This window comes from Odocoileus virginianus, chromosome 24, assembly GCF_023699985.2.
Source record: "Odocoileus virginianus isolate 20LAN1187 ecotype Illinois chromosome 24, Ovbor_1.2, whole genome shotgun sequence".
In the NCBI taxonomy this organism is placed as follows: domain Eukaryota; kingdom Metazoa; phylum Chordata; class Mammalia; order Artiodactyla; family Cervidae; genus Odocoileus; species Odocoileus virginianus.
This window is the reverse complement of record NC_069697.1, coordinates 9,964,635-9,989,932: the sequence shown is the minus strand read 5'-3', so window position 1 is coordinate 9,989,932 and position 25,298 is coordinate 9,964,635. Positions and strand designations below refer to the sequence as shown.

At 38.5% G+C, this 25,298-nt stretch overlaps 2 protein-coding genes and 1 pseudogene across 23 annotated transcripts in view; 2 read left to right on the top strand and 1 right to left on the bottom strand.

Annotated features, from left to right (window-relative positions):
- The window catches only part of PPFIA2 (PTPRF interacting protein alpha 2), a 500,106-nt gene that overhangs the window by 410,858 nt on the left and 63,950 nt on the right, over nt 1-25,298 (top strand). For all 21 annotated transcript variants that reach the window (XM_070454264.1, XM_070454272.1, XM_070454269.1 and 18 more), the window contains 3 exons: nt 1,971-2,000; nt 6,935-7,065; nt 9,386-9,540. In XM_070454264.1, coding sequence (XP_070310365.1) covers nt 1,971-2,000; nt 6,935-7,065; nt 9,386-9,540 — 316 coding nt within the window. The remainder of the gene's footprint in view (nt 1-1,970; nt 2,001-6,934; nt 7,066-9,385; nt 9,541-25,298) is intronic.
- On the top strand, nt 3,837-4,706 carry LOC110135277 (intraflagellar transport protein 22 homolog pseudogene; annotated as a pseudogene).
- Nucleotides 5,144-25,298, bottom strand: part of ACSS3 (acyl-CoA synthetase short chain family member 3) — a 247,922-nt gene continuing 227,767 nt past the window's right edge. The window contains exons 17-18 of one of the 2 annotated variants that reach the window (XR_011483185.1): nt 10,706-10,877; nt 6,063-8,850 (exon numbers count right to left, since the gene is read on the bottom strand). The gene's annotated coding sequence lies outside the window, so the exon portion shown is untranslated. Of the gene's footprint in view, nt 5,605-6,062; nt 8,851-10,705; nt 10,878-25,298 lie in introns of those variants that run through there. The other variant, XM_070454281.1, reaches the window with a different exon arrangement.

Here is a 25,298-nt window from a genome sequence, read left to right as displayed (position 1 = left end):
AGAGAATTTCCTGAGGGTAAAAAGGAAAAAAGTAAACAAAAATTAAACATTTAAAATGTTTAATATCTGACTCAATAAAACAAAAGTAAAATCCAGGAGGTCCTTATCACCTAGTAGAACTTTGTCATCAAATTCATTATTGTTATGGTGAAAGACAGGTTTTCCTTTACCTGAAGAAAATATTGGAGAAAAAAAAAATTTGTTGGATGTAATTCATGTTTGGATATAACTTTGAAATCAAAGCAAAATTTGAAATTTTAGGGACAGACAAGCAGAGATTGAAAAGACATTGTATTCACTCATATTGTTAATATTTACATATTTAGCAAACATAACTATTTGTCCTGGTAATAAAACCTATTTATATCTACCTTTACCTCACCACAAAGTCAGAGGCATAAATAACATTAGTGATATCTAGTTATTTAGAATATTGAACGAGGTAAATCAACTGATTTTTCAATAGCAGCAGAAATGTAAAGTATAATGAAATAGTTTAACAAAGTGTTTTCCTTATGTAAGAAAAATTAACAAATATTAAATGAATAAGTTTTATCTGAGGTCATAAAGAAATAACTTATTTTTTTAATTCTGTAAGAAAGCACTGTGAAGAAAACAGGAGCCCCAGACATATGCTGTACTGAAGCCTGAGTTTTCAGTATTTGGGAAATAGCATCTGAGAAAGGAGATGCTTTCAGTATTTCAGATATCAGGAAGTTTGAGATCACGTAGGAATAGCATATCTGCCCAAAGGAGGTCCAAGGCCCTGCCTGCTGCTGCTGCTGCTAAGTCGCTGCAGTCGTGTCCGACTCTGCAACCCCATAGACGGCAGCCCACCAGGCTCCCCCGTCCCTGGGGCTCTCCAGGCAAGAGCACTGGAGTGGGCTGCCATTTCCCTCTCCACTACATGAAAGTGAAAAGCGAGAAGGCAAGATAAAAGGGAATGTGTATAAACTGCTTGTGTGTGCATTGGCTCTCCCTTCACACATAATCTTCTTCACTCCGTCTATATCTCCTTGGGAGGATATAGTCCTGTGTTTACTTCTGGCTAGTCACTTCATATATGTTTTATATTCCCTAAGGTCCGTGTCTCATATCTCATGTCTCAGGCATGTACACATGATCCCTTCATGAAGACCTGCCCCTCTACTGTGCCATCTAGGAAGTTTCCTTTTGAAAACAGCTTCCTGGAGGAATGCTTTTATAGTGATTCAGTTTAGTTCAGTTCAGTTCAGTTGCTCAGTCGTGTCTGACTCTTTGCAACCCCATGAATCACAGCACGCCAGGCCTCCCTGTCCATCACCAACTCCCGGAGTTTACTCAAACTCATGCCCATCGAGTTGGTGATGCCATCCAGCCATCTCATCCTCTGTCATCCCCTTCTCCTCCTGCCCCCAATCCCTCCCAGCATCAGGATCTTTTCCAATGAGTCAACTCTTCACATGAGGTGGCCAAAGTATTGGAATTTCAGCTTCAGCATCAGTCCTTCCAATGAACACCCAGGACTGATCTCCTTTAGGATGGACTGGTTGGATCTCCTTGCAGTCCAAGGGACTCTCAACAGTCTTCCCCAACACCACAGTTCAAAAGCATCAATTTTTTCAGGGATCAGCTTTCTTCACAGTCCAACTCTCACATCCATTCATGACCACTGGAAAAACCATAGCCTTGACTAGACGAAACTTTGTTGGCAAAGTAATGTCTCTGCTTTTTAATATGCTATCTAGGTTGATCATAACTTTCCTTCCAAGGAGTAAGCGTCTTTTAATTTCATGGCTGCAATCACCATCTTCAGTGATTTTGGAGCCCCCAAAAATAAAGTGATTAAAAGACATTTATTTTGAAAAGAATGGAACAGAAGTTTAAAAAAAGAAAGTTAAATTATAGCTACTATTTAAATTTGTAACATGGTCAAATGATAATCATTAACTGGTTCTGTTTTGTATTGTTTTTATTCCTGCCAATCATAGCCAAGTGATCTAAGGAAACATCGGAGAAAGGTATTGTACATTTCTTTGATATGATTGCTAATTGAATGTTGTTTGTTTTTTTCTATGAAAGATTTAAAATTATTTTTCTGATAATTGAAGCATTTTATTAACATAAAAATATTAAAAATATTTAAGTGATTTTGAATTGCTTAAATGCGATCATAAGAGCAAATTTCTAAAGATAAATTTTTTATACTTTCTAGGGGAATGTTTAGACTGTGGGGACTAAATTATCCTGATTTTCCACAGAATTTTTAGACCTCTTTTGGTAGAATTAGATAGTTTACTGTTGATACTAGAACAGTGGTGCTTGTTTTAAAATGTAGGTTTTAACATTGTTGTTCAGTCACTAAATCCTGTCTGATTCTTTGTGACCTCATGAACTGCAGCACACCAGGCCTCGCTGTCTTTCAGTATCTCCCAGGGTTTACATAGTTATGTAAGACAAGCAAATCAAGAAACAATTACCAATAAAAGGTAGCTTCTTACTCATACTTCCCAAGAGCCCGGGCATGCCATGCTGTGCCTGGCCAAGGGCAGGCACCAGGTCAGGACTCAGAACGTGTGAGGAGAAATCATGGGCAGGAATGTTTATTGTGAAGGTAAGGTAAGTAAGCTTAGGATTGACTAGTTTGAATAATTTCAGTGGATCCTAGGGTTTAGGGTCTATCTCTGGTCGTCTGACACCTGGCCTGTGATGATTAAGGCCGAGGAATAGCGCCTCCTAGAGGGTAAGGGCTCCCATCATAACTCAGTTGGTAAAGAATCTGCTTGTGATGCAGGAATCTGCTTACAGTTTAGGAGACCCAGGTTTGATCCCTGGGTCAGGAAGATCCCCTGGAGAAGGGAATGTCAACCCACTCCAGGATTCTTGCCTGAGAAATCCCATGGACAGAGGAGCCTGGCGGGCTACAGTCCAGAGGTTTGTAAGAGTCAGACCCAGAGGGATCGGGCGGAGAGGGAGGTGGGAGGGGGGATCGGGATGGGGAACACATGTAAATCCATGGCTGATTCATGTCAATGTATGACAAAACCCACTACAATACTGTAAAGTAATTAGCCTCCAACTAATAAAAAAAAAAAAGTCAGACACAATTTACTGACTGAACCACAATCAGAGTGCAAGAGCCAGATAGAAAAGATGATTTGGGATACTGATCTAGAGTGTTTGGTCTGCATATGGAACATATGGAACTCCAGGAACATCGTTTGCTATCTCTAGGAATTAGCTAGCCTAGGGAGTGGCATTCTCAGCATGGCTCCAGGTACTACTTTCCTGTTTAGAATGAAGTCAAGAGAATAAATCATGGGTATAGGAAAAAAGCTTCCCTTGTGGCTCAGCTGGTAAAGAATCTGCCCACAATGCAGGAGTCCTGGGTTCGATCCCTGGGTTGGAAACCAAATGGAATAGAGTTCTGATTCCCAAAATAACATTGTGTTAGGTAACTGAGAGTGGCAGAGCTCAGATTCAGGAAATCAGATGGGACAAATTTTAGAGATTCAGCCTACTATCCAATACATAAATAAATCTATTTTTCAGCATCTTCAAGATGTGATAGTCAGCCTATGCCCAAATACTTCTGGAACTAGGGAACTTTGTTTTTTAATTAAGGGAATCCATATTATGTTTACATGACCTAAATTGTTTGAATTTTCTTTTTATTGTCCATCATCTATCTTCTTTTAATATTTTCTCCTTGACACTATCAGTTAGTTCTCAACTGCCAAATTTATCACACATAATGTTATTACCATTTGTCTTTGACTTCCTTCACCACTTAAAAGGATTATACTGGAAATAGAGGAAGAAATCTGAGTATATGATGTGTGAAATAATTTCAGTGTGTTTAAGAGGGGAAAAAAATGTAAAGAAGATCTTGTGCAGAAATAAAGCCTCAAGGAATTTAGGGAATACAGAGATGATTGCTAAGAAAGGGAGATTATAGTGTGGTGACTTCCACTCCGTGCAGACTGCGGCACGGACTCAAGCGGCGCCTACATGGGCCCAGGACCGAGTTGCTGAAGGCCAAGGTCCTCCTTGGGGGGCCCTGCGAGAGTGTAAAAACAGTTTTGGCCAACTTTCTGACAGAAGCTTCTGACATCACTGAATACAACCCAACCCAATCCAAGGAGTGAGGATCCTGAAATCAGAGAACCCACATGTTACCAGCAACAATAAAGGCGCGGGGTGTGAATTTGAGCTCTGGGATCATGGCGTTGATCCAAAGTCCGAGTCTTGCTGGCCAGCCCTGATGAAGGACTCTCACGGGGTGGTGATCGTCTTCAATGCCAGCATCCTAAGTCCCCTGAAGGAAATTGAGATGTGGTGTTCCTGCTTCGTCTAGCAGCAGTTCTTACAGAATACTCCATGTCTGTTAATCACACACCACAAACCAGGCTCCGGAAGTGACAAAGAAAACCCAGCTTTGGCACCACCCTTGAATAAGCTGAAGCTGGTACACTCGAATCTTGAGGATGACCCGGAAGAGATCAGGATGGAATTCATCAAGTATTTAAGAAGCATAATCAACTCAGTGTCCTAGAGCAAAGACCGGGAGGAGATGTCCATTATTACCTGACTGGCCTTCATCTGGATGCTGCCACATCCCAAATGAAGTTAATGTCGGTGCAGAGCCTGAAGTCCATCCACCTAATGAGCTTCTCATCACCCTTTGGCTGTAGAAGGCATTTTCCTTACTTGCGCCAAAGACCAGTCAGCCCGGGAGTTGACTCCCTACCATCTGTTCTCCATCCTTAGTTCAGCTAAGAAAATCCTATTGTTGAATTGATTCCTTTGCCCCAGATCGCTCCAAAGAGCTGAAAAACCAAGGTGGTTTCTTTATTTATGTACTTATTTTTTTTGCATTCTTCCATATGTCATGTAATTAAAGTTGTGTAATTGAAAAAAAAAAGAGAGAGAAAGAAAGAAAGGTAGGTTATAGAAAGAAAAACCACAAACTCTAACATTTATTGTATATCAGGGTAAGGAGTTATATTCATGATTTAATTTGCACTTCAAAAGAAATTAAACTGAGTATATTCACTTCTGTTTTACTGATAAGCGTATTTAATCTTAGAGTAGATAAGTAATTAGGACATGTCACTCAATAAATAAGAGAAGTCAAGATTCAAATCCATCTCTGATTCTGAAGTCTTTCTCCTCCACTTTATTTATATAGTGTGAGATTTAAGTATTATTCAGTGAAAGGGTTTGTGTATGATGTTTTTAAGAGCTGATATTTTGAAAGTTGGCCTAGTTTGACCTGCCATCTGGAGAGAAGAAGGTGTTTTATAAGAGGGTGTTTCAGAGAAAAAGTCTGGAAACAGAAATAATCAGGCTTCACAGAAACAACTGAGGAAATCAATCTTGGTAAAATAATAGAACTGTGAAAACATAAATATGTATTAGGAAGAGTTTGGAAATACACTTTACAAGTTTAGATGAGATGTGAGTTTAGGAAGGGTTTTCCATAGTGTCAACATTATGCTGAAAGCAGTTCTTGAAAAAGATTCTTCTAATAGCACTGTATTCGTTGAAATGGAGAAAAGAGATCTTCTAAGTTCTCTTATCCTGCTAAGGGCTTCTCAGGTGGCTCAGTGGTAAAGAATCCACCTGCAATGCAGGAGAAGGAGATAGATGAGTGTTTGATTCCAGGTCAGGAAGATCCCCTGGAACAACAGATGACAACCCACTGCAGTATTTTTGCCTGGAGAATACCATGAACAGAGGAGCCTGGCGGCTAAAGTCCATAGTGCTGCAAAGAGTCCCACACAACTGCCGCACCCGAGAACACGTGCGCTGTGCTGTTAAAAGTAACCTCGGCTTGAATGACAAGAGCCCAGACAGGCACTTTTATTAAATGTCTCGAATACAGAAAGTATCACATATAAACGCATTTATGTATAATAGCTTAATGGAAAGAAACTACCAAGACATTTTATAGACAAAAGATGAGAACATAGTTTTAAACTTTTTATTATAGCCATATTGAGATATTTCGTCATCAGAACTTCTAGAACCATACATCTTTTAGCTATGCTTTCCACAATCTTTCTCTCTCTCTCTTCATATATATATATATGATTTAATACACAATGGTACTATGAAAAAAGCAGCATTGTTTTAAAAAAAATCTTTATTGTACAACTCGGTTGTTGAAAAGTCTTACTTTAATATAGTTCTGTATATCCATCTCTGGCAAAAGTTATGGTATCTTGAATTGTTCTGGACTTGAAACTAAGTTCTTTAAAGAAATCCCTTTCATCCCATCTGCTTATGGTGATCTGTATGCCTTTTTCAATTTTCCCATGAGAAGTAATGAAATTAAACAGTGTGCAAAAATTCCATTTTATTTTCACTTTAAAAAGAAAGTTTTTTTTTCTTATAAACTTCAGCTCTTTTTTTAAATATCTGGGAACACATTTAATTAGCCTGATTTAAAACCCCCTATCTGACAACATTTTATTTTGTCAAACTCTCACTTCAAATATCTCCCACTTAAAAGATGTTCATGGTATGATAACCTGACTATGCATATTTTTAGTGAATTAGTTTAAATATGTGTTCAATAACTTTGCAAAGCTTTTACATTCTGATATATTTAATGGATTCCAAGATAGCTTTTCCATAGTCCTTGGATATTGATGTATGGTGTTTATTTACACTTAAATAATATTTTATGTAGTAAGTCCATTTATGTGTGTGTATGTGTGTTTTAACTGGAGTATCTTAAGTTTTAAATAGTTATGAAATTCCTACTCTTTAATAATGTGAGTTTTTATGTGTAAGACTTATATGTCCTAAATTTCTTGTTTTCCTTTTATGTTAGAATTACTCAAATAGCCTTGCTTTAATGAATCTCTATTTTTATCAGTTTCAGTTAAAATTTAGAAAAAATGAATCTGGTATATATATATATATTTTTTTTTTTTTTTGCTTCCAGATTGCAGTGGTAGAAGAAGATGGTCGGGAGGATAAAGCAACAATTAAATGTGAAACTTCTCCTCCCCCTACCCCTAGAGCCATCAGGATGACTCACACCCTCCCTTCTTCCTACCATAATGATGCCCGAAGGTATGACCGTCCCAGCACACTGCACATTGTATGTCCTCCTTCCAAAAATATTCTTCCTTTTAGTGTTATCAGACTGCTTAAAATTTATATAAAGTTTTTTATTTGAGCTATAATTCTCCTGCTCCCTCTTCACAGTATCACTTGTGAAAAAGCCAAATTTTCATTCTGAGATCAAATTTTCATTTTTAGAATCACTATATTTTCTATCTTGTTACTAGTCAATATTTTGAGAATAGCCTTTCCCTATTAAAATTGAGTCAAAGTATAGGAAGTACTGGTTAGGAATAGTTACCAAAAACTAAAGAGATTCCAAGGCAAGACTATAAGCTTGGCTTCTAGTGTAAAGATAATTAAGATCTTAAAAGTTCATGATTGTACCCCAGATACTTTTAACAGACAGGTACGTAAATCACCCTACAGGTGCTGCTACTGCCAGCTATAAAGCTCCTCCTTAGAAAAGGAAAAAACAACCTGAAATATTAAAAGGAAAGATAAGTTTACATGGGAAAATACCCTATTTGTCATAGCAACTCTTCATATTGTCCTTTCCATCTGCCTAAAAATCAAAGCAGATTTCTACAATAACTAATGCCATAAATAAATAAATCTAAGCATACAATTTACATCCTAAATGTATGTTCTTTCACTGTCATCATTTATAGCATCTCTGAACATGTAATTGATATAACTGAATATAATAATTTAATGATTTAAGTAAGAATCTATAATGTGGTTTACAATAAACATTTTTGAAAAGAGTTTTTTTGTGATATCAAACATTTTTTCTTTGTTTTATTTTTATTTCCTAATGTGAAAAGTTACTCCAGGTTCAAAATTTATACTTAGTGTGTTGTGTGTGTTAGTCACTTAGTCGTGTCTGACTCTTTGCGATCCCATGGACGGTAGTCTGCCAGGATCCTTTGTCAATGGAATTCTCCAGGAAAGAATACTGGAGTGGGTTACTATTCCCTTCTCCAATAGATCTTCCTGACCCAGGGATTGAACCGGGGTCTCCTGCATTGCAGGCAGATTCCTTACTCTTACTGAACTCAGATTAATTAAGATGAATAAGTACAGTTAAATAATTCATCATGATACTGTCAAATTAATACCTATAAAAATGATAACTATCATTGAACCTATCCTATTAAAAGTGTTAAATATATTGACCAAGAATGGAACCTAGATCAGCTTGCTTGGAAATCATTTCAGCTTATCATGTACCTACAAGAAGACCTGAGAACTGTAAGGAAAATATACAGTGATCACTAGGGTATATGATTTGTTACTTCAAAATCTCACCGAGATGATTTAAAATTCAACAAATTAAGTACCAAAACTGAGAAAGATAGCAAGAGGAAAATCCAGTTAAACCATGGGCTAGAATACGAGCATAAACTTCATTCAGTTCAGTTCAGTTCAGTCGCTCTGTCATGTCCGACTCTTTGTGACCCCATGAATCGCAGCACACCAAGCCTCCCTGTCCATCACAAACTCCCGGAGTTTACTCAAACTCATGTCCATTGAGTCAGTGATGCCATCCAGCCATCTTATCCTCTGTCGTCCCCTTCTCCTCCTGCCCCCAATCCCTCCCAGCATCAGGGTCTTTTCCAACGAGTCAACTCTTCGCATGAGGTGACCAAAGTATTGGAGTTTCAGCTTCAGCATCAGTCCTTCCAATGAACACCCAGGACTGATCTCCTTTAGGATGGACTGGTTGGATCTCCTTAGTTACGTTTAAATTTCTTGTCATAGGTCATTATGTTAAAGATCTAAAAAAATAAGCTGCAAAAAAGAAATATGTAAAGGGTCAAGGACTAAATTATAGAAGGTCACTTCACATGAACTTAATAAACCAATCTATGTTCACTGATTGGTTTGATATTGTATGAGAAATAAGGAAAAAATACTAGGAAGAATATTTTCTAGAGAAAATTTGGAGGCTTAGGGTCCTAAGGCTGAGGAAATCACACTTTAATGTGCTTAAGAAGAAACATGGGAATAAAAGGAGAAGTAACATTTAAGTGTCCTTGTTCCTCCTTTTACACCTTTATCAAGGGTTAGGTCTCGTGTACCTAGTGAAAGATCCCCTGGAGGGCATGGCAGCCCGTCCAGTATTCTTGCCTGGAGAATCCCATGGACAGAGGAGCCTGGCAGGCCACAGTCCATGGGCTAGCAAAGAGTCAGACACGACTGAAGTGACTTAGCACGCACACACCTCGGGGATGTTCCAGAATTGTCTTGTGACAAAGGACACTGTCTTGTGTACCTTATGAATGTTGCACCAAAGCAAGCAGTCTTCCGTCTTTTATGTTCGCAGTAGTTTATCTGTCTCCCTCGAGCCTGAAAGCCTTGGGCTTGGCAGTGCCAACAGCAGCCAAGACTCTCTTCACAAAGCCCCCAAGAAGAAAGGAATCAAGTCTTCAATAGGACGTTTGTTTGGTAAAAAAGAAAAAGCTCGTCTTGGGCAACTCCGTAAGTATGCATGTTTGACTTTCCACTGCCACTCATTTTCCTTACTTCTTAATACCCATCTATCTTTTATCTCATTTCCCCTACCTGATAAACTTTCTATTTTAATCATCTTTGTAACCAATTTAGCTGAATAATACTTGGTAAAAGTTTCAATGGAAGAATATTATGAAACTTCCAATCCTTGTAATTTCTCTGTTAATAATAATACCAAGAATATAGGTAATTTTAACACTGTGATAGACACAAGCACTCTCCAGACAGGGGTCACTAGTGTCATCCTTGTTTACTGATGAGTAAGCAATGTATTAATAATTTGCTAAACTGAAATATTCATCCAAGGCCATGTTTCAAAACCAGCTTGAAACCATTGAGCACACTGCATAGATGTATATAACAACTAGCTGTGTGAATTTTAAAAGTTTTTCTGTTGAAAAAATTAAGAAACCTACAAAAAATCCAGAATAGCTCTTTTTAGGTCAAAATAAAGCATTTAAAGGGCCTAGATGTAAAGAGTAAGGTTTCTTTGTTTTCAAGTGTCACAACTTAGTATTAACAAACTCTGTAGCATATAGATGGGGAGACAGAGGAAGGGGCAATAGGAGTTGCATTAGAATTATTGTCAGTGACTAATTGAATATAGATCAATACATCTGAAATGACCCTAGGTAAATACATAAATATATAAATAGGTTGATAAATAGATAGATGGATAAATAGATAGGTAGGTAAATAAATAGATATAGTCTGAAACAAAAAGAATATGTGAATTGTATTTTCTAAATGATGATATATACTCTTGGCTTTTTTTTCCTTTGATGTCATTTTGCATATTGAATTTTTCTCCTCAAATCCTTTTCATCATCTTGCTTATTTGTACTTGCCTTTACTTTCCCCTGCTCTTCTCATTCTGTTGAATTCAGAACTAGAGTTAAATTACAGAGAAAAAGATATAGAAAAAAATTTAGCTCCTGCTTCGATGGTAAGTGATGAACAGAATGCAGCATTCCCTTTCTTAGGACTCATTTTGAGTTCTCAAATAAAGGAATGATTATTCACAAAGAATGTCCCATCCCCCAGAATTAGTTTACTGCCCTGGCACTACAAGAATTTCTGAGAATAATGTTCATATTTGCAGATTGACAACTGTAGTATTATTCAAAAATACCTTTCCCAAGTTCCAGTCCTCGTGCTTTCTCTGCGTGAAACCCATAAAAAACATGGGAAGCCGTAGGACAGCCGTCTCCGTAACACACGGGCAGTCAGCTCTGTGACTGTCACTCAACCAAAGACCAGAATGTTCCTTGGGTTTCTCTTTCTCAGGAAAGGACCCTTTTAGGCTAAAAGAAGGTGGTTATTTGGGGGGATATAAAAAAAAGAACCAAGACGTTATTTTAAAATCTGTTTCCCTTGACAACTATTTATAGTCAAAATCAAAATATCTAGGATATAATTTAAGGCCTACAAAAATATAAAAGCTTCTAGAAACGTAGCCTTTTTACTCATTTTCAGTGACTGTATGTCTCTATGTTAGAACAGATGAGATGGGAAGAGAATCAATTATAATTATGTTCTTATCAACTCCTTCCAAATCAGAAAATAGCAATTGTTTTTCAAGATCACACTGTAGACCTGAGATTTCTGAGTTCTGAGCAGTTTTCTTTCGCTATGAGAACAATAGAGTATAAACAAAGCCAGTGACGGTAGCAGAGTGAGAACTACAATGCTGATGAGGGAGACAAAAGGCAAAAATCTACACTTCAGGAGCTAGAGAAAAGCAGCCCTGAGGGTGAAACAGAGTTCCTGTAGAAACCAAAAAATAAAGGTCTTTGCTGGATATAACACGAGAAAATAAGAAGAAAACACAGGCACTAGTAAGTTTCAGTAAATCAGGTTTTGTTTTGTTTTGTTTTCCTGAAGAAATGGTCCCTGCTGCCACTCGTGCAGGAATATTCGTGGAGGAATATAGACTCATGTTTACTTTTGTCCTGAAAAATGGGCATCACCGTGGTGAGGGGAAGACCGTGAAAGCTTAACCAAATCCAGGCCTTGCCACTTGGTGCTACTGACTGACAAATTAGAAGGAATTAGGGAAACATCTCTAATTATCATGATTTTAATAACTTGATCTAGAAAATTCAGACATGGGAGCACTGTGCCAATATTCTTTCTTTTATCAGTGAAAATAGAAATAGGAGATAGAAGATGATGCTATGGAAAGTAATATGGTAGAGGGATGATGGTGTCAAAGAACCAAATTTGAAGTTTTGGACCATGTCCCAGGACTTAGAACTCTTGAAGAGTTTAGCTCATAAAGGCAAAGAAACATAAAGATGCATTTAAATGAAATGTGGTACAGAGGAAGAAAACTTTCTAAATAAAACTATGAAAATGTTCACTCAATTCTGTCAGGTTTGACAAGCAACAAAGGAGAAATTCTTAGTAATTCACAGAATAGAATATTTGTAAAGGGGGTGTTATTCACCCTGTAGATTGTTATATACAGTCTGAAAAGCTAAGGTAATAAAGTGAACGTCAGATGTGATGAATCAGTCAATGTGACCACGTTGATAACTGCTAACCATGGAGCCTCCAGTTCAATATACATAGATCTGTTTTTCACGAATATGTTACTATCAGAGGCAGTATAAATGTGGAAACTCCAAAAGTCAAAGGAAGGAACACACTGGAAAGCATTTGAATAAAGCTAAAAATACTTTACAGATAAAGGATTTAAAACGATAAAACATGTTTATGAGCCTTGTCTCCTTGAAGGTCACAGATGAATTTGGGGAGAGTGTCCTGACAGAGGGAATATTGTTTTAGCAGACTTGGGGATCTGGTTTTAGTTTCTGTCTCTCTTTTTTCTTTGATTTTCTCTCAATTTCTTTCTATATTACAAACCCCTAAATGAAAAGATGACCAAAAAAAGGAAAGGTTTAATAATCTCATTGAGAGACATGGTAAAAGCAGGCCAATAAATATCTCTGCTTACTTCCTAGAGTATAGCATAGATTCAGGATGTGATAACATACATTTCTTAGATTAGCTTTTATTAGTGGCATAGTTGATTTATAATGTTGTGTTAGTTTCTGCTCTACAACAAAGAGAACCAGTTAAATGTATACATATATCCATTCAGTTTTAGATTCTTCTCCCATATAGATCAATACAGAGTACTGAGTAGAGTTTCCTGGGCTATATAGCAGGTTATGAAAGACTTAACAGTCTAGTGACCACAGTTTTGCCCCCTGATTTATGCATCCAGATGCAATGCATCTCTGTTGTTTCCATAAATGTTTAAACATGCTCATATCTAACCTTCATTTTAAAAGTCATTACTTGATCCTTCCATCCCTAAATATTGACTTATTTTTCCCTACCCGTATCATCCAAGCTTAAGTGAGTTTTTCCTTCCTCATCTGTCAGTCACATTACAACCTTCCATGTCCTGACTTCCACACATAAAATTCTAGAAACAAGTTCAATCTTAACCAACATGGAAGACTGGTTAGGACATCAAAGCTGGATATTATCAAAGAAATTTGAGGAATGTAACAAATTCACAATTATATTTATGATGATGTAAACTTAAGCAGTATATCTAAAATAGGTGACCTCTTCCTAAAAACAGATTCTAAAAGATTTTTTGCATAAGTTGTATCTTTGTGAATGACAGATATAGTTGAATGTCATATATAAGTAAGAACAGTGTCCAAAAAGGCACTAACCAAAATAAAGTGATAATTGAAAAAACTGCCCAGGTCAAAAGGGGAATTATAAAATTCTTATTTTTACTATTTTTGTTTAGTTATTTAAGTTTAAAGAAAATGAATAAAACAAAGATTTAATGTATTTGAACAAAATATGCAAATAAGTGCAACTATTCCAAAACACTTTTGCCTCTATCTTCTTACTTGTAAAGCAAAACTTCAACCAGAAAAGAGGCATTGACAAGAGGACATGGAAGCCCAAGAGAACTGATATTTTTATGGGTGGGGGCAGGTAGAATGTTGATCATCCAGAGTCATTTATTTACTCCTCTTTTGAATGAATAGCATATGATGAGCCAACGTGAAGTGCAGAGTACTGACTGTGGCCTTTAGGAAATTGGTGAAAGCATGGCACTGACATTGAAGAACACTGAATTTAGCAAGGTGCATAGTGTATAAACATAGACAGCCTTTCATTTAAAAAGCAAACAAACAAACGCTTCAGTATGTTTCTGGCCCAAAAGAACTTTGCCTGCTACATTGTCTGAACTCAAGACTATCAGGAACAGAGGTTCTAAATCTCAAGATCCACGAATACGCATCAGTAATCAGAATGTTTTCCTCTATTTCTTTGCATTGATCACTGAGGAAGGCTTTCTTATCTCTCCTTGCTATTCTTTGGAACTCTGCATTCAGATGCTTATATCTTTCCTTTTCTCCTTTGCTTTTCGCTTCTCTTCTTTTCACAGCTATTTGTAAGGCCTCCTCAGACAGCCATTTTGTCTTTTTGCATTTCTTTTCCATGGGGTTGGTCTTGATCTCTGTCTCCTGTACAATGTCATGAACCTCTGTCCATAGTTCATCAGGCACTCTGTCTATCAGATCTAGTCCCTTAAACCTATTTCTCACTTCCACTGTATAGTCATAAGGGATTTGATTTAGGTCATACCTGAATGGTCTAGTGGTTTTCCCTACTTTCTTCAGTTTAAGTCTGAATTTGGCAATAAGGAGTTCATGATCTGAGCCACAGTCAGCTCCCGGTCATGTTTTTGCTGACTGTATAGAGCTTGTCCATCTTTGGCTGCAAAGAATATAATCAATCTGATTTTGGTGTTGGCCATCTGGTGATGTCCACGTGTAGAGTCTTCTCTTGTATATTTTGGAAGATGGTGTTTGCTGTGACCAGTGTGTTCTCTCAGCAAAACTCTATTAGCCTTTCACCTGCTTCATTCTGTACTCCAAGGCCAAATTTTCCTGTTACTCCAGGTGTTTCTTGACTTCCTACTTTTGCATTCCAGTCCCCTATAATGAAAAGGACATCTTTTTTGGGTGTTAGTTCTAAAAGGTCTTGTAGGTCTTGATAGAACCGTTCAACTTCAGCTTCTTCAGCGTTACTGATTGGGGCATAGGCTTGGATTACTGTGATATTGAATGGTTTGCCTTGGAAACAACAGAGATCATTCTGTCATTTTTGAGATTGCATCCAAGTACTGCATTTTGGACTCTCTTGTTGACCATGAGGGCTACTCCATTTCTTCTAAAGGATTCCTGCCCACAGTGGTAGATGTTATGGTCATCTGAAAGAAATGGGAATACCAGACCAGCTGACCCACCTCTTGAGAAACCTATATGCAGGTCAGGAAGCAACAGTTAGAACTGGACATGGTACAACAGACTGGTTCCAAATAGGAAAAGGAGTATGTCAAGGCTGTGTATTGTCACCCTGCTTATTTAACTTGTATGCAGAGTACATCATGAGAAATGCTGGGCTGGAAGAAGCACAAGCTGGAATCGAAATTTCTGGGAGAAATATCAATAACCTCAGATATGCAGATGACACCACCCTTATGCAGAAAGTGAAGAGTAACTAAAAAGCCTCTTGATGAAAGTGAAAGAGGAGAGTGAAAAAGTTGGCTTAAAGCTTAACATTCAGAAAACTAAGATCATGGCATCTGGTCCCATGGGACCAGATCATGGGAAATAGATGGGGAAACAGTGGAAGCAGTGTCAGTTTATTTTATGGCGCTCCAAAATCACTGCAGATGGTGATTGCAGCCGTGAAACTAAAAGACGCTTACTCCTTGGAAGGAAAGTTATGACCAACCTAGGTAGCATATTAAAAAGCAGAGACATTACTTTGCCAACAAAAGTCCATCTAGTCAAGGCTATGGTTTTTCCAGTGGTCATGTATGGATGTGAGAGTTGGACTGTGAAGAAAGCTGAGCACTGAAAAAATCGATGCTTTTGAACTGTGATGTTGGAGAAGACTCTTGAGAGTCCCTTGGACTGCAAGGAGATCCAACCAGTCTATCCTAGAGGAGATCAGTCCTGGGTGTTCATTGGAAGGACTGATGCTGAAGCTGAAACTCCAATACTTTGGCCACCTGATGCGAAGAGCTGACTCATTGGAAAATACCCTGATGCTGGGAGGGATTGGGAGCAGGAGAAGGGGACGACAGAGGGTGAGATAGCTGGATGGCATCACCGACTCGATGGGCATGAGTTTCAGTAAACTCTGGGAGTTTGTGATGGACAGGGAGGCCTGGTGTGCTGTGGTTCATGGGGTTGCAAAGAATCAGACACAACTGAGTGACTGAACTGAACTGAATCAGAATGTTGACTGGCTTGACTTTTAATTTTATCCAAATACATCAACCTGTTTTGAAGCAAAGCAAATTAAATTGTGTTCAAAATAGCCATGTCAGATAAAGCCTGTTTGTTTCTTTGACAAAGTTACTCAGTAATAGAACAGGAAAGGCATTTGGGTGAGCTGTGATTCATGGCAGCTCTGTACACAAGATGTCAAAATGGAGCCTGAATGATGGAAAAATGAGGTGGAATTTGTAACCAGGTGAATAATCCTCCTTTAATAGTGATGATGAGTGTAGTGATGACACCCTGAATCCAGGTTTCTAATGGCTTGATGAGGATTCGCTGTTTTTGACCAACACATCCCCCAATCACTTGACCATGAATATTTCAATAGCACAGTGATCTGATTTATGGATTGGTGATATGGAAAGAAATTACAAATGAAAGAAAAATAAGTGTTCTTCCTTTAGGGTTACCTCAAAAACCTGAGACATGGAAGGTCCAAAATATCCTATTTTTAAAAGTGTAACTCTTGGGAACATTTTTTGCAAGAAAAATTTGGATATTCATGTAACGTTAAAGTTAATAAGTCAATGAATTTAGGACACATTAATAGACAAACAGCATTGAGATAAAAGAAGGCTTTTTCATCCTGTTCTATTGTAAAACATGAGCTGGGGAATAGAATCCATCTCTGATAACTACACTTTCAGAAGCATATCATAACTTTGGAGGAAGTTTGGAGGGAAATATTAAGCTGATAAGGAGAATTGAAATTATGTGAGGGGTAACTCAGTAGAAGGGCAAGTCTATTCCCTTTGCTGACCTGTCTGGATGGCTGATTATGAATATTTGAAAAGCTTCTTATATGTAGAATCTTTGGCTTTTTCATTGTTTAGTAAGGCTACAAAACTCTAGGCAAAGTGTTAAAAGACTAACTTCATCTCAATAAGAAAGGCAACACTGGGGAGTCAGAGTTATATACAAACAAACTGGCTTGTGAAATAATGAGTTATTAGTCACTGGAGATTATCAAGCAGAAGCTAGGTAAATAGTAGGAAGAACTGTTATAGAAAGGGCTCCAAGAATTGGAAGGGCAGTTGGACAGGATGATCTTTAAGATCTATTTCAAACCTAGTAGTCCTGAATCTATGAAGCTCTGACGTTTAAGCCTTAGACCCAGGAGCTCTTCTTTCTATAAAGTATGTAACATGAGTTTCATACTATGAAAACGCATTTTATTTTTCAAATTACAGACTTTTAGAGTTAGAAGATATCTAAAGACCATGGAATGACCCACAGTGTATACTATACAGAAACAGATGATTTTACCAATCATCCAGGAGAAGCAGCCACTGGTAGGAGGGTTGGCAGTGGTTCCCAGGTCTCACTTCCTGGGCTAGTGCTCCAGACAATAAACTCTTGGGACTGTTTCCATCAAAAAGTGCTTCACTGAGCTCATAGTCTCATGGAACATGTGTTTGGAAACTTCATGAAATTAAACTTTTTTCTTCAAAAGTTTATAACTTCTTGAGGGTATTACACATAAATGTGTAAAAAGTAAAGAACAATTAAGGCAATAGTAAAAACATCACAGAATACATTATAAACTTTCTTATAGAATATATAGACATAAGGTCAGTAAAGTGTTCAAATTATTATTTTTTTCCCTCCCTGGATATGTTTGATTCTACTCGGAATATCTAAGTGCAGTTTTCTTTAGAATTGAAAAGGTGTAAAATTTGAGTTTCAAATAAGACTTATCTCTCAAAAAAAACTACTGAAGCCACATGAAAGGATAAACTCCATGGGAGATGTGATGGAAAGGAACCTGGATCTTTATATGGTTAGTTAGGAAGTGGATACCAGGCTGGGATGTGAAGTCTGAAACCAAATTATCAAGCCAAAGAAGTGGTAAGGATTGAGGATCAAGTTGGCTACTGTTGAGAGACTGGAAATGCATCGATTAGGAGGCAGCAGCCGAAGGAGGCACAGCTCGCAAAGGCGATGACCTGGGTCCCAGGATCAAGTGTCCGATCACAAGTGAGAGTGAGGAGTCAGAGCATCCGTGCACCATGCCGTGCTTCAGAGGCGGCCAAGCAGTTAGGAAGATGGCAACAGAGTGTGAAGAGGCAGTGATGCTAAATACATTCATTACCTCTAGTAGGTCATCTGTCCCACATGATTTTCACACATTTACTACCTGGGAGACACCCAGGTAGAAGACCCACCCAGGTCTTCAGAGTCCTAATAATAATGACTGTAAACAAAAATGAACAGAGCACACGTGATTACCCTAGCAGCTGGGAAAGTGGTAAAAGCAGAGAAATACGTGTAAATCATACAGGCAATATCCCTAATTACAGATTCATAAAATGTATATATTATTGAGTAAACAAATAAATAAAAACTACTCTTGCAAATTTCCTTTAAATGCATATGAGAGGCAATACATTTCAAAGACATGTTTTTTCCTGCTAAATTGCAATTCTCTTCATGGTCATCTGTCAGATTGTATTATATCATAATGGTCTGATTTCTGTTACTTATTATAATCAGCATAAGAAAATAATGGGCAGAAGCAACATCAACATCAGAGCAATGGTGTTTAGCAAGCACGTGTCTACACTTAAAATTTGGTCGCTGTGCTAGCCTTTACCTCAAAATTCAGATTGTTCCTAGATGTTACAGAAGAAGCAAATACAATATAAATTCTCAAAGCATCAATTAGAGATGAGTCATGTTCTACATAATGAAAAGGTCTTCTTATGAAGAAAGCAGTGTTTAGGTTCAGTTATGAATGCGTTTATTACATGCCATTTAGGATCCAGTCATGGTGCCTAGGTGCCTCCTCCAGAGGACTAATAGACTGAGTTATGAAACAAGTTATCATTTGTAAATTCAAGTGTGTTTAAAATCAAAATGAGTAGTATGGACTCATCCCGAAGAGAGGTCAAGTAGATGAAAGATGGAACTACTGATCAGCTGCAGATTATAGTCTTAATCTCTCTTGGATTAGATTTTCTTTTTAATAAGCAAGGAACTCTGCAGGACAAATGGAGATATAGAGCCCCTGCCACGTGGGTGTTGGCCTGAATTTCCTACAGATTCGTACCTCAAGTGCCAAGAGGAAATAAATTATACTCAATGTACTCTAAGGCCCAGGCAAGATAGAGCTATTTGCCTTCACAATCCCAATGAACAGATATCTCTGCCTAGTACCCCTGGAGAAGAAAATGTCAATCCTCTCCTACTGGAGAGGATTCTTGCCTGGAATACCCCATTGGACAGAGGAGCCTTGCAGGCTACAGTTCATGGGGTCACAGAGTCAGACACAGCTTAGCGACTGGACAGTAACAAAGCCATCCGTAGATCTGGGCATACACATGTCCTTTCCTCTGATTCCTCAGCCTGGATCTTAGGGAATCTTATACTTTGTAGCACCTCTCCTGAAATTCTCTAAGACCTTCCTCTGGTGCCTGGGAGAGCTTGGGACTGGCGATGCTGTCCCGGCAGCACACCCTTTCCCCAGACCTGTATCTGTGTAGGTCGAGTCTCTGCTGCTGCTGAGTCTTCAGCACAGCTGAAGTCACACTTCAGCTCTGTCTGACTCTGTGTGACCCTATGAACCGCAGCCCACCAGGCTCCTCTGTCCATGGGATTCTCTAGGCAAGGGTACTAGAGTGGGTTGCCTTTCCCTCCTCCAGGAGATCTTCCCAATCCAGGGAATGAACCCGGGTCTCCTGCATTTTAAGCAGATCCTTTACCACTAAGCCACCAGGGAAGCCCCAGGTCAAGTCTCATATTTTTTGAGATTTGAGAAGCATTCAAATTTTTTGTTACCTTTAAGATGGAACCAGACAGGAAGGCAGTGCCATCTGAGCACGATGCCTAATACAACCAAACCATGTGCACCTGGGTCCCTGTTTCTCCCCAATTCTCTGTACTGTATCTAGTGTTCTCCGGATTCCTGGGGGAGCCTGGAGACTTTACCTGTAGGATTGCTCTGGGCCAGAACAAGGTGACCTTGTTTCCAGAAGGGCAGCCTAATAATTGAATCACTCCTGCTATCAGATGCTATCACATGAGATTAGATCACAATAGATTGTATTTCCACTAATTTTGGGTTACTCAAAATATTTGTATAGAAAGGGGTCTGGAAGAAATATTTGACTAGGCCCCTCACACCCTAAAAGTGATCCCATCTCAAATATTTCAGAGTCGTCAAAAACCTCACGAAAGAGACTTTGGAGTGCCTGATGGCCCAGAGAACTTCATAGAGGGTATGGACTTTGCCTTGGGCTTTTACATGTGCCACCTCTGGGGGCCACTGACAAGGTGATGAGCAATATATTACCTGAGTATCCACTGCATCATGGGACTGAAGCCTTCTATACCTAAACACCTTATGCTGTGAGGTGGGGTGTAGTTAATGATGCTCTCACCAGATCACTAGGCGCTTCCCAGGAGGCACTGGGCTTCCCTTCTGGCTCAGCTGGTAAAGAATCTGCCTGCAATGTGGGAGACCTGGGTTGAGTCCCTGGGTTGGGAAGACCCTCTGGAGAAGGGAAAGGCTACCCACTCCAGTATTCTGGCCTGGAGAATTCCATGGACTGTACAGAGGGGTCACAGAGTCCCTGGTGGCGCTGGTGGGAGAATACCCACCTGCCAGTGTAGGAGACTTAAGAGATGTGAGTTTGATCCCTGGGCCAGGAAGATCCCCCTGGAGGAGGGCATGGCAACCCACTCCAGTATTCTTGCCTGGAGAAACCCATGGACAGAGAATCCTGGCCGTCTACAGTCCACAGCATTACAGAGAGTCAGACACAGATGAAGCGACTTAGTATGTACACACTCCATATTCCTAAGAGGTCTCCTGGAGAATGAGTGTTTCTCACTGGGCACATTCTTGCAATTTCAAGATGGGTAAATGAAAGAATTTTCTACTTACTGAAGGGTGTTTAGAATTCTTGACTCCTATCTAATGTATATCTGTTGCACTTTGCAATCATTGTGGTATCTAAAAATTTGCCCCCTTCCCCCCACCAACATATGCAAATATTTACACTCCCTCTCAACATTGGTATTGTCTCCTGTATAGAACCAATACAACGGAGATATAATGCAAGCTGCAAATACGAGTCGCATAGGTAATTTTCAATTTTCTAGTAACCATATTAAGAGGGTTAGTAAAAAGAGACCAGTGAGATTAAGTTTGATAATGTTTTTATTTAAACAAATATAGAAAAATTATCATTTCAACATGTTCAGTTCAGTTCAGTCACTCAGTCATGTCTGACTCTTTGCAACCCCATGAACTGCAGCACAACAGGCCTCCCTGTCCATCACCAACTGCCGGAGTTTACCCAAACCCATGTCCATTGAGTCGGTGATGCTGTCCAACCATCTCATCCTCTGTTGTCCCCTTCTCCTCCCGCCTTCAATCTTTCCCAGCATCAGGGTCTTTTCCAATGAGTCAGCTCTTCACATCAGGTGGCCAAATTCTGGAGTTTCAGCTTCAACATCAGTCCTTCCAATGAACACCCAGGACTAATCTCCTTTAGGATGGACTGGTTGGATCTCCTTGCAGTCCAAGGGACTCTCAAGAGTCTTCTCCAACACCCCAGTACAAAAGCATCAATTATTTGGCACTCAGTTTTTTATAGTCCACTTCTTACATCCGTACATAACTACTGGAAAAACCATAGCCTTGACTAGACATCAATATAAAATTATTAAGTAGATATATTATTTTTTTTTGCACTATGTTTTCAAAATCTTGTGCATAATTTATACTCAGAGCTCTTAATTTGGACCAGCCATATTTCAAGTATTCAATAGCTATATGTGATAAATGAATAAAACACAGATCTAGATGAATAGATATTCCTAAAGTCCACATGGCCATGGGAGCCCACTGATGCCCAGGAAAAACTGAAACAGACTCTCACCAGATTTATATAATCATTCATAGAGTAAACGAGTTCATTAGAAGGTTTGGCTAAGGTTACCCTACGGTTAGCAGGTCAGATGGTTGGAGAGATGAACCTTAGATTTATAGGACTCCTGGATCAGTGCTATGAAAGAATGTTTTTCTCATCTATAAATGTTTTTATTTGGGCTTAAAAGTGCACATAAGTAGACTTTTGTTCCTGCTTGAGAGTATAGCCCATGCCGCTTAAAACTAATTTTGCCTACTGTGACTTATGTGTCATTTTCTATTGGCATTTTCAAACATGATGTAGCAACAGTTCTTTATCAGATTTCTTTAAAGGATATTAGATTTTGAAGTGATCAGAGTATTTCCAAGCCCCTCATGCCTTTTACTTTTAGAATTGTATTTGTGAGAAGAAAAGTCTACTATTTTTTTTCTGGATCTAGTTTGGACTCTCAAAATTCCTCTAGAGCTCTCTTTGTTTCTCTTCCAGAACATTAAACTTTTTAAAATGTTCTTTTCTCTAATTAAAATGTAAAAAATTTAAGTCATAATTTATATGTTCTCTCCTCAGAAGAATAAAAGGCCTGATTTATCCAACCACATAATGATTGAGAATATCTCATTGTTTATGAAATATGTCTACTCATCAATCTCTGTGTCCCCATCTGGACTGATGAAGAATTTTGTGACTTTTAAGTGAATCACTATTCATTTCCATTTATATTTCCAGAGAGCAATTTTATTGTTAATTGCATATGGTGAATAGTAATTTATGGATGTACAGTAGGGCAAGGATACCAATGAGAAAAATAAAATGAAAATATTCACTCATTCTGCATAGTGGAAATTTTCACATTTGAAAATATGCCCTAAGAGTACTTTAGTCAACAAGTAGATGATTTCCCTAATGATACCAATAATGAAAATCATTCACAATATAAAGTTCTTTAAGTTTTAATTGCTTATGTGCATAATTGAATAAAGTTAATTTCATTCCTCTAACTCTGAATCCCTGAGTAAGATCTAGATAGCAATCGATATGTTTTCAATTAAAGATGACTTTCTTGTAATTATCCAGTTCAGTAACAGAATAACTAGGCTATAAGATTAACTTATTTATGACAATGTTCCAGAACTAATAGTATTGAGTAGTTAAATTATTTTCTAAAATAAATTATGAAAAACAATTACAGCAAAATTATCTTTAATGGTACATGCTTACTGATATATTGGTGAATGTTTTTGTGTGGTCTTTGTAAGAGTATTAGCTTAAATCTCTCTACCTAATCTTGAGCTTAAATGGAATTTAAATCTCTTAACTAAAATCATATGTATACCTTAACCCACTTAAAAATAACGAGCATTTTTCATTTACCTTGACTTAATGTTTTCCACACAGTGAACAGCAGAGGGAAAACAGAGCCCAGGTTTAAGTTTTCATTTTTCAATTAGAACAGATAATCTATGAACAATGATATGTTCAGTTCAGTTCAGTTCAGTCGCTCAGTCGTGTCCGACTCTTTGCGACCCCATGAATCACAGCATGCCAGGCCTCCCTGTCCATCACCAACTCCCGGAGTTTACTCAAACTCATGCCCACCGAGTCGGTGATGCCATCCAGCCATCTCATCCTCTGTCGTCCCCTTCTCCTCCTGCCCCTAATTCCTCCCAGCATCAGGGTCTTTTCAAATGAGTCAGCTCTTCTCATCAGGTGGCCAAAGTATTGGAGTTTCAGCTTCAGCATCAGTGCTCCCAATGAATAGTCAGGACTGATCTCCTTTAGGATGGACTGGTTGGATCTCCTGGCACTCCAAGGGACTCTCAACAGTCTTCTCCAACACCACAGTTCAAAAGCATCAATTTTTTCAGTGCTCAGCTTTCTTCACAGTCCAACTCTCACATCCATACATGACCACTGGAAAAACCATAGCCTTGACCAGACAGACCTTTGTTGGCAAAGTAATGTCTCTGCTTTTTAATATGCTATCTAGGTTGGTCATAACTTTCCTTCCAAGGAGTAAGCATCTTTTAATTTCATGGCTGCAGTCACCATCTGCATTGATTTTGGAGCCCAAAAAAATAAAGTCTGACACTGTTTCCACTGTCTCCTCATCTATTTCCCATGAAATGATGGGATCAGATGCCATGATCTTAGTTTTCTGAATGTTAAGCTTTAAGCCAACTTTTTCACTCTCCTCTTTCACTTTCATCAAGAGGCTTTTTTAGTTCCTCCTCACTTTCTGCATAAGGGTGGTGTCATCTGCATATCTGAGGTTATTGATATTTCACCTGGCAATCTTGATTCCAGCTTGTGCTTCTTCCAGCCCAGCGTTTCTCATGATGTACTCTACATACAAGTTAAATAAGCAGGGTGACAATATACAGCCTTGACGTACTCCTTTTCCTATTTGGAACCAGTCTGTTGTTCCAAGTCCAGTTCTAACTGTTGCTTCCTGACCTGCATACAGGTTTCTCAAGAGGCAGGTCAGGTGGTCTGATATTCTCATCTCTTTCAGAATTTTCCACAGTTTATTGTGATCCACACAGTCGAAGGCTTTGGTGTAGTCAATAAAGCAGAAATAGATGTTTTTCTGGAACTCTCTTGCTTTTTTGATGATCCAGAGGATATTGGCAATTTGATCTCTGGTCCCTCTGCCTTTTCTAAAACCAGCTTGAACATCTGGAAGTTCACGATTCATGTATTGCTGAAGCCTGGCTTGGAGAATTTTCAGCATTACTTTACTAGCGTGTGAGATGAGTGCAATTGTGCAGTAGTATGAGCATTCTTTGGGATTGCCTTTCTTAGGGATTGGAATGAAAACTGACCTTTTCCAGTCCTGTGGCCACTGCTGAGTTTTCCAAATTTGCTGGCATGTTGAGTGCAGCACTTTCACAGCATCATCTTTCAGGATTTGAAATAGCTCAGCTGGAATTCCATCACATCCACTAGCTTTGTTCATAGTGATGCTTTCTAAGGCCCACTTGAGTTCACATTCCAGGATGTCTGACTCTAGGTGATTGATCACACCATTGTGATTGTCTGGCTCATGAAGATTTTTTTTGTACAGCTCTTCTGTGTATTCTTGCTACCTCTTCTTAATATCTTCTGATTCTGTTAGGTCCATACCATTTCTGTCCTTTATCGAACCCATCTTTGCCTGAAATGTTCCCTTGGTATCTCTAATTTTCTTGAAGAGATCTCTAGTTTTTCCAATTCTGTTGTTTTCCTCTATTTCTTTGCATCAATCTCTGAGGAAGGCTTTCTTATCTCTCCTGGCTATTCTTTGAAACTCTGCATTCAAATAGGAATATCTTTCCTTTTCTCCTTTGCTTTTCACTTCTCTTCTTTTCACAGCTTTTTGTAAGGCCTCCTCAGACAACCATTTTGCCTTTTTGCATTTCTTTTCCATGGGGATGGTCTTGATCCCTGTTGCTAAGTAATTGCTTTGTAAAATTGTTCAATGCCCAACACACTGACATTCTCCTCTTATTCCAAAGTTATATAAATATATCATATA